The sequence below is a fragment of the Protomyctophum bolini genome (genome assembly GCF_963924005.1).
Source record: "Protomyctophum bolini genome assembly, chromosome: 4".
Classification (NCBI taxonomy): domain Eukaryota; kingdom Metazoa; phylum Chordata; class Actinopteri; order Myctophiformes; family Myctophidae; genus Protomyctophum; species Protomyctophum bolini.
Window position 1 is genome coordinate 8,920,939 of NC_137865.1, and position 9,726 is coordinate 8,930,664.

A 9,726-nucleotide genomic window follows, 5' to 3' on the forward strand; every position below is an offset into this window, starting at 1 on the left:
TCTCTCTCTCTCTCTCTCTCTCTCTCTCTCTCTCTCTCTCTCTGTCTCTCTCGCCTTCCTTTGGCATTCACTTACTGTTTCTACTCTGCATCATCGCTTTTTCCTTTTAACACATCCAGATTTTTGGGCAGCACATAATTCTCCTGGGGTGGGGGGTTGGGCGGGAGATAGTCATGCTCACTTGCGTATAATACAGCTGGAGCACGACTGCATTGACCAACTGTACTTAGGTTGTCATTCTAATAGCTACAGTCAGACGTGGCCATGCAAGACTACCCTTGAATCACCTAATGTTAGATGCTGGAAATATCCCAGGGGCGGTGTATCATCACCATGCATCATATCACATATTAGTTTCAGTAGACGCTGCACAATTCTGTTATGTATTCACAACCTGGGACAATTTGGCTTTTCTAATCAGAAGGGGCAGAACGTATCTCCTTATTTTAACCTTTACACTTTTTTCTTAAATTAATGTCCTATTTTATACAGCTTTATACAGAACGTTTCGTGCACAATTTACATGATGTTACACTGCCACAAAAGCTTTGCGAATTTACAAGTTCAGAATGCGAGCTTTCAGATTGTCTATTTTCGCCTTTTTTATGTTGGAAGGAAACCTATTAATATTGTAATGCCCAAAATAGCGACACCAGGTTGAATGTGTTTAAGTCTGTCTGTGGGTTTCATAAATATTTAACCTGTGAAAACTGAAAAGTGTTTAAAAAAAAAGAGCTTGAAGAGGTTGTGACTGAAAAAGTATACATTGAATGAATCCATTGGAACACAATACAGGTTTCTGCCCGACAGTGACGTTATGTTACGGTAATATATATATACGGTATATACACCATAGACATTTCCATAACACCAAGGGGACAGCTGCCATGCCATCCTCTTCTGTTCAGAAGACCACAGACCACAAGAATGTCATCAGAAATCGGGTCTGATTTTATCCAAAGCACTTTACATAGATTGTGCATTACATTCACCCATTCACACACACATTCATACATCGATGGCGGAAGAAACCGTGCAACTGCACATCGGGGGAAATTAGGGGATCAGCTTCTTACTCATGCATGCAGGGGCACTTTGACACTAACCCTGTGGGTGCCCATGGGATCGAACATGGTTCCCATCTGGCCATTATACCGGCCACTCTACTAGCCCTAAGCCAATGCCGACCCATTTCGGACCCATAGCAGTGTATCGGTTCATGTTTCGTTCAAGAGTAGCGAGGATATTCACTGTCCCCTGGAGGCAGACTTAATAGCTTTTGTCACCCGATTAGCTAGGCGTTTGATATCACTTAAGTGGAAATCTCCGACACCCGCTTCACATCCCGTGGGGATAGGAGATGTGCTTAACTTTGTCTAGCTATGGCCAGATGTATGGCCAGATGTATGGAGAACCGGGATGACTGGAAACGACGATGGAGGGCTCGTCTGAGGACGACCTAGAGAGAGCTAGAAAGAATCGGGTTCTAGTTCTAGCTGGGGAGACATTTGTAGTGAACCTTTTTCTAAATATGTAAATGAGCTGGACCATGCAGATATTACAGATTGATTTGTCAGATACTTGAGTGACAGTGAATTGTGGTGTATCAAGCAAGGGACCGACCAGACCACCAACTAATATAGTTTTCGATATTTCTTTATTTTTATTATCTGTCCAGTCCTCATCTTGTCTCTGTGTAATTCTGTGTCTGTCTTGACCAACGTCAGTGTACTGTCTATCTGTTTAACTTAAAACATACGAACAGCTTGGCAAAAGAATAAATAAATAAGATTAGCAAGGATATTTGTCAGTCCCGTCACTTATAATATAAGTTTTGACGTGACGGCAATCATAACTGCGTACATTATACGCAGTTATGATTGCCGTCACGTCACACTTTATTTCTCTGCACCTATTGTTGATTGACGGGCAGCTTAAGATATAATCATGTTTTCTTTAAAGCAGAGCTTTTCTCCGCGCATCCCACTGGAACAAGCGTCTGTTAGGAGGAGGTTCAGACTGATCGACGTTATGCGCCATACTTCCCTTCCTGTCACCAGATAATGGTTTTAGGATCAGTCTCACGTCTCTGTTTGATGTGTGGAAGTATCAGGGGGAAATGGAAACTTCAAAGCTCTCTATTCGGTGGCACCTCATTGACTTAATGCCTGTTCACGCTGCACGACTTCCTCCTAGCGAGATACCAACTGAGTTTGTTGCACTTCGAGAGAGAGAGAGAGGGAGGTAAAGAAAATAAAGTAAAGCTACAGCAGTCATTTTATTTCATTATGGAATCATAAGAATACATGATGCAAGTCTTTGCACACTGGTCTATAATGGCCATACCGAATACAGACATCACACATACGGCAACACATTCATTTAAACAACTTTTATCGGTGAATAAAACCTTATATTGACCCTGTATATGGTAAACAATTGTTTATAACTAACACAACTGTGGTGGTTGTAGGTGATCGCAGTGGTACATAGTTGGTTCCTTCCAACACACGTTGCTAGTTTGGGGATGGCTCAGGGTCGAAGACAGGTGAACCATCTTCTAGGGATAGTGCCCTCATTACCTGTCATAACTACTTCACCAAAGGGAGTGACACGCACAGCCACAAAACAAAACAAAACAAAACAAAATTCGCCACCATAATGGAATGACCCTGACAACTGATCCATCATTGCTTTCTTTCCAAACGGGCCTGAAAAAGCATCTATCAGAAAGCTTCAAGGGGAGTTGGATATTAACTCCCATTGAAATGAGGCGTCGGGTTTTCTACTCCGTAAATATAGCTATTCGTATTTGTTGTTGACGACATGTACTAATGTGTTAATATTATCTGCTCTGTTGATGAATTGAATACATAGGAGAACCACGAGGGAAACAAGTCCCCGGGACATTTTTGTGTGTTATCCTTTTAGCCTAAATGTTTTACCTCTATCTGTGCTGTTTACATTTCTTAACCCATTCTGACCTGAGATCAGATTCATACGAGGTTCCACTGGACACACACTGGTCTGATTAACCCATTCTGACCTGAGATCAGATTCTAAAAATGTCAGTCGTTCTTCGATTTTACAAAAATAGCAGACCTACAAGCTCATATGAGCTTCTAGATCTGCTATTTTTCAATATTCAGAATGGATTAAGTATTCAATCAGTCAATCTCTCGCTGCGAGCTTGACGATCTGCAATGTTTTGACTAGCCAACATAGAAATGGATGAAGTGGTTAAAAGTATTACAATTTACAATTTACAATTTAGGCATTTAGCAGACGCTCTTAATCCAGAGCGACTTACATTACTTTACATTACTTTTAACCTACTAGGTTTACTATACTATAGGTTAACTGCTTTTGATGCGGACTCCCTGGAAACTGCCCTAATAAGGGACCCCACTCTGAGGAGCAGTGATCTGCGGTATACACTCACAGTCTCCCTCGTGTCCCTCTTCCTCCACAGCTCCTGGGCATGGCGTTCTCCATGATACTGTTCCACCAAATCCACAGAACGGGGAAGAAGTACGACGCTTAGCTGGAGTGCGCGGGAGAAGGACCCGGGGAACGAAGAGGAGCCCCACTGCCTGATGGGATAGACTCTGAACTCTGAACAAAACCACCCCTCTCTTTATAACCCCTCACGGCATCCCCTGACCTCCCCCCACTCCCCATTTCCCATAATCCCATATGTACAGTGACCCCCCCCCAACCCCCCCACTCTGTTCTGCTCTCTGCACCCATACCCTTCATTTTGCCAAAGAGTAAACATGACTGGAAGATGAAGGACAAGGAAGGAACCCCTCGCTCTTCTTTATCACGGTTCTATTTAGTCGTTGTTGCTTGAACTAACCCCCCCGTCCCCCCCCCCTCCCCCTCAACGGATTCTGAAGGTTTAACGCTCACGTCACCTCTCTGAGGCAACGGGAAAACTACGGGGAGCACCTTTTGTCACCCCCCCCCCGTATACTGACTCATGTGACGTTGTGAAGGTTCGGAAGAAAGGTTCCCACCTAGCATGCTTGTTTTCTACTCCGCGGATCGAACGTTGTCAGATGTTTTCATATATATATATATTTTTTGTTGTTGTTGTTTTTTTGTTTCATTGATTTTGAGGAATGGAATGTAATGATATTGATCGGATCGGTGCAAGGGAGCTTCGAGATGTCTCATTTAGCGATCGGATTTAATGCGATCGCATCGGAAAGGAGCACCTTAGGTCGGCGAGGGCAATGGCCTGTGTTGCGTGTGACGTGATCTGCGATTGACCCTTCTCTCGGTCAGCTGCTGGAGAGCTTGAGAGCGTGGCGGACGTGTGCGTACAGGGAATGATCACGGGCAAGTATTAGACAGAAGTTTGGCGTGATTCTTGTGCAACGTGCTCAATATTTAACGGCTTTCGTTTTTTTGAGTGCACTAACGCATGCACATATTAACCCACACACACATGCACATATTGTACACGCGCTGCACACGCAGCGTATTGTCAGACTGTAACAGTATTCCCATTCAGTATGAAACCAGACGAACGGCTGCTGAGAAAGGCACATAGACAAGTCAAGTGATGAGATCTCGGCAATGCTTTCTGGCACTGCAGACCTTGCAAAAACATTTTGCGTGGTGGGTGGGTGTGTGTGTCCGTGGTGGGTGGGTGTGTGTGTCCGTGGTGGGTGGGTGTGTGTGTCCGTGCGCGGCGCACACGCGCGTGTTTTGTGTAACATGACTTTGTCAGAGCTGCGCGGCGGCACATTCGGAGAAGAATGGAAACGGCCCGAGGAGAGATGCCTCCCGGAGTCGGACGTCATCAACTGCCATCGATTTGGCACTCTCGTAGGCGAGAGGCATTCTCTCTCTCCTGCGCTCCCGAGCTCGCTTCTTTTGTTCCCGCACCCCCTCACAGGCTTTTCCATTCTTTTTCCTCAACTCTGTCCTCATCCGTCTCCATCTCTCCGTTTTACACGCAGAGCTTCACACACACGCACACACATTTTCTGCTGAAATCCCTGCCTGTCACGGTCATCATTAATCTGTAGGGTGGTGGTGGTGTGGGAAAAACTAAAAGACTCCAAAATTCTGTATGCCGACCGTTCACCCGCCATTTCTTGGATCGGGGGTCCAAATCAATTGGTCAGGTGGGTGGGCCGCATACATTTTTCAGAGCGAAAGCTTTCCCCCACAGTAATAGAAAACAGGACAGACCCTAGTATAAAGCCCTGAGGTATACTCCTCTCAATCATATGGGGTTTAAGTAGTTATCAAACAAACTAACATAGTACACTTTGAAGATCCTATGTATCGGCATCACAATAAAAACACATTTTTGAAAGTTTTTAAGACAAGAAATACAGTGACATTCACTTTTTTTATATTAATGTTATATTGTCAAAACACCCGGTTGGCCATATCGCCGACCTATACAGTTCCCTCTGGTGCAGTGGGACTAATACAGAATCCTTTTTATATTGGCGGATATGGAGGAGTGGGTGCAGGAGAGGAGGTGGTGGGGGTCTGGGTCTGTTGGCCTGCTGGTCCACAGCAGCGTGTCTGTCGGATCTAATTGGGAATGAGAATACTGTACGTCTGTGTTGCTATAACTCTGCTGTGGTTTGCGTTCACACGTTTCTACATTGCTGCTGTAGTTTGCCAGCTCCTTGTGTTACATGTACTGTAAGTACAGTACGTATACACGTGTTGTTTGCGTATAATACTCGTCGCGTCGTAGATTTAGAACGGATCTTTCGTTAACCACTTTCAACTTGGCATCCCCGTTTTGGAAATATAAATTGTCGAACATAAGGAGAAGAATGTTACAAGCTATAAGGCTGTATACTGTAGAGCGCCTATTTTTGCTATTCACTGTACAACGAATATGTCAAGTTTAAGTGGTTAAGGTTGGAAGGTCGTCGACTGGTCAAACCAACCAGCTCTTTGCTCTTACCGGTATGTTACAAAATCTGGTAAAGAAACCATTTGGGGACCAGAAGCGGACTCTGTTCTGAATATCACCCCGTTGCGTCACAGGAGTGTTCGTGGTACTCCGCATCGGATGACATATATTAGAACTCTGGCGCTTTGCATTGCTGCTACAACAACCGTCCGGGATAACACAAAAACCCACAAACCTCACACATTTCACATTCTCTCACCCGCCGTCATTCTTTGTATTTTTTCGGGACGCTTAATGCTTTGCGTTACAATAAATCCTCGGAGAGCTGAGTTGCCCGAGGCCCGTTTTTGGACGAGGAGGAGGTCCATGAAAGCCCGCAGGACGTGATTCAGCGCTGTGCCATCCGACGCCCCCCCCCCCCCCCCCCCCCCCCATGCGCTCCACCGTGACAAATTCACCAAGGAAAACATTGTGACGACGTACCGCTCAACAAACCCTCTTAGGAGCCTTCTATGTAGCGCCTGCATGGGTCAACAGACGTTCGGAAGACACACGGCAGACATACGGTATCAGGCAGCCCCCTCCCACGCCGTGCAAAGCGCAGTCACGCTCTTTGGTGACCTAATGTAGGTGTAGTTCGTTTTTCCACATCCCTTGGCACGTGCAACTGAGAGGAAAGATGGCAGTGCCTTTCTCTGCCCGCACAGACAGGTATTCTATTGTCCTGTATGTAGCGTTAATGGATTATTTACACAATAACCTTGGGATTTGAGAGGAAGCTCCGTGGTTTGTTGTGTAGGCCACGTCACTTGGGGGGGGCTGTAATGGCGCTATACAACATGGCACAGCGTGTGAGGATGTGTGTATTATGTTAAGAATACAAGACATTTTGAACACAGTGGGGGGAGGGGCTATGAGATTTATGTCATGCCACTTTAATCCGAATTTTGGGCACGTGAAAACTCTTTTGAAAATTGACAGTCTACAAGCTTTACAATGTGACTTGCAGATCTGCTATTTTTGAATAAAAAACAAAACAAAACAAATCTCTGGAAGCATGTCAACTGTCACTGAGTTAAGGAGACCGTCCTGCCGTCATTCTGACATTCTTTTCTTTGTATTCTTGACACCACGCCTTCAGGTCTGCTGCTGAGTTCAGTTTCCATTGTTTTTGGACTTTCTTTTTGTGTATTCATGTATTTTGTTGGGAATGCAGGAGTGAAACAACCTCTCACTTTAACACAAGGTGTTTAACGATTGTTATTCCTGTAGAATTATTTGTCTGTCATCGACTCATCGTGTCATGTCGTTTTATACGCCCAATGTTGTTTTAATGATGCCGTTTGTTCACGTCACGAGGCGGGTTTCTTTTTGTTTGTTTTCTTCGTGTTCCGAGACAGACAGAGGATCAGTGTCACTCCCTTTAGAGAACATGGTGCCGTTAAACGTTTGTTTGTAAAGAGGATTAGTCACACGCGTTGCGTTTTTAACGCAAACATCCCAACGTTCGCCTGCAGCGTGAAAACAAACGCCTGTCTTGGCGCCACCGCGGCATTTATCATAATTAATTCATACTTGAGAGAGATCATTTTAGGCACACGGACTTGGATGAAGCAAACGGGACACATGCTGTGCTGTTGTTTGTCATGTTTAATATTCGGAGGACGCTCCAGCGTCATGTGTGCAAGTGTGGCTTGTAAAACCATCTATGAGAAAGCCGTTATGTAAATGCAAGTTTTCCATTCTCTGAAGTGTGTTCTATTGAATGCGACTGTACCGTGGAGCTCATCTCACTGTATTACTCCTCTCTACCATAGTCCTGGGTGTAAATATATTAATTTCACAATTGATGTATTGTTAGACTGTACCGCTGCCCATAGTAATTACATTTGCATTAACGTTATGTTAATTGGCATCATCTAATACTGAAGTAACTAACCAAAAGAACCCATGCTTTTTGTCTGTTCATTTGTTTGGAGGATTTCTCATTTTCGGGAACGACCTTTTACCCAAATGTTCTTTTATGCATCTTTTCTTTTCTTTTGTTTGATAGTTCTTACTGTTTGGATCTGTATTATAATTTCTTTTTAATGCAGGAGCAGTGTAAATTATATGTAAATTGTGTTGTTTTTGTTAGTATTCCCTAAGGAGTCTAAAGTATTCCCTCTCATCCACGGAAGCACTGCCAGTAAAGCATGGTTTTTACTTCGTCGCGTGACAGTGTCGCTCGCCGAAAATAGCCGATGTATTAGCTCACAGCGTGGTGAGCTCGTAGATCTGGCACGTGACAGCGTAATGAAACCGGTCACAACTAAGCCACTGAGACGAAAAAAGGGAGAATGCACATGCATCATTTGTTTTTTTATTCCTTTGAGAAGAATTGTGAGTTTTTCTTTTTCGTCACCTTTGACATTTTTTATATAATCTTCCCCTCTATCCCCCCCCCCCCTCCCCATACTTTGCTGTAGCTGAGTATGTGAGCGGTGGAAATGTATGCTCATGCAACAGCCTGTTTGATGTTGTGTTCCGGTGGGCGGCAGTTAGTTCTATCTCTCTGATTACCTGGCAGCCTTTTATTTGCTACATGTAAAAGCACTCTTGAATCTCTATAGTAGGTGGTGCACTACATTCTTCATTCTCTAAAAAAAAACATACTATTTTTTAAATAAAGGAAAAAAAGAGTGTCACAAAATCTTACAATACTGTACTGCTTATTGCCTTTCATGTTTGGTGACTTGACGCTGTTGATGTATTCCTTTTTTTCCCTTTTTTTCCCTTTTGCCTCCCCCCCTTCCTTGGCGCTGTCAGCCATGGCAGACAGCATTTAAAATAGCGTTTGAAGCTGAATTGCTCGCGAAACGATTTCAGGTTGGAGGGGATTTGGCACGAACAGTAAAGTTCTCTACAGAAACTGGGCTGAGGTTATCATGGTCGACCAAAGTAAAGGGATGTTAGGGAAAGAAGATGAAAGTGCTAACATTGGCCAATTTGTGGAGTATTTCTATAGCCTGGTGTGAAGGGCAGAGTATTTTTCTACCGAGCTTTATCCTTTGGTTATCCCAATTGTTATCCAAGCCCTCGTGTGATAGTGAGTGGAGTTAATTGTGCCATTCCATCCTGGCTTCTCTTTTGCATCACTGTTCCTTCTATGCAAAACTATGACCTATTTTAGCCTTTGTACAGATTATTTTGTATTAGTAACATGTACTGAAATAAAGTGAATAGAATCAACGGTGAATACATATTTTTTTCCTGGTCTATATGGCATGTTTTTCTTTTTTTTTTACATTTGTTTCTTCATCCCAAACAGCTCATTAAATTATGAAACAATTAACCCAGATTGTGGAGGCTTACACTGTATAGTGTATAGATAGTGTCTGCCTGCAAAAGTACAATTTGCATCAAAGATGTTGTTTCAGCATAGTTCTCTGTATCTGTTCTCTGTTCATCCACTATATCACTTCCTTCAGGCTTCAGGTCAATTACAGTACATCACTTATTATTCTTTTATTTCACCGGTTGTGACGTCTATTTGGACGTCACAATCTTTTTCAAAAAACATTGGCTATAACCTATCGTTTTTTCCGCAATTTTCCGCAAAACTCCGCAATAGTCCGCAATTTTTCAAAAAACATGGCCTATAACCAATCGTTTTTTCAGCTGAAATGATGAAAAACGGAGTGCTATAGTATGCTGTACGATATAGCCCATGGTCCAAAATGATGAGAAACTATAACCCATCGTCGCATGGAGACAGAACTCTGCACCATGCATCTCACATGCCTTTGTGGCGTAAACATAAAGACAAGGATGTATAAACCGAATGTTGTAGG

General features: G+C 43.6%; 1 protein-coding gene across 4 annotated transcripts in view; it reads left to right on the forward strand.

Moving 5' to 3' along the window:
• tspan9a (tetraspanin 9a) overlaps positions 1–4,662 on the forward strand; it is a 255,026-nt gene extending 250,364 nt beyond the window's left edge. For 2 of the 4 annotated variants that reach the window (XM_080761379.1, XM_080761378.1), the window contains one exon: positions 3,473–4,661. In XM_080761379.1, the coding sequence (XP_080617505.1) occupies positions 3,473–3,544 (72 nt within the window). In that variant the 3' untranslated portion in view covers positions 3,545–4,661. Of the gene's footprint in view, positions 1–3,472 lie in introns of all 4 variants that reach the window. The other 2 variants (XM_080761376.1, XM_080761377.1) reach the window with 1 other exon arrangement.
• The last annotated feature ends 5,064 nt before the right edge of the window (positions 4,663–9,726 follow it).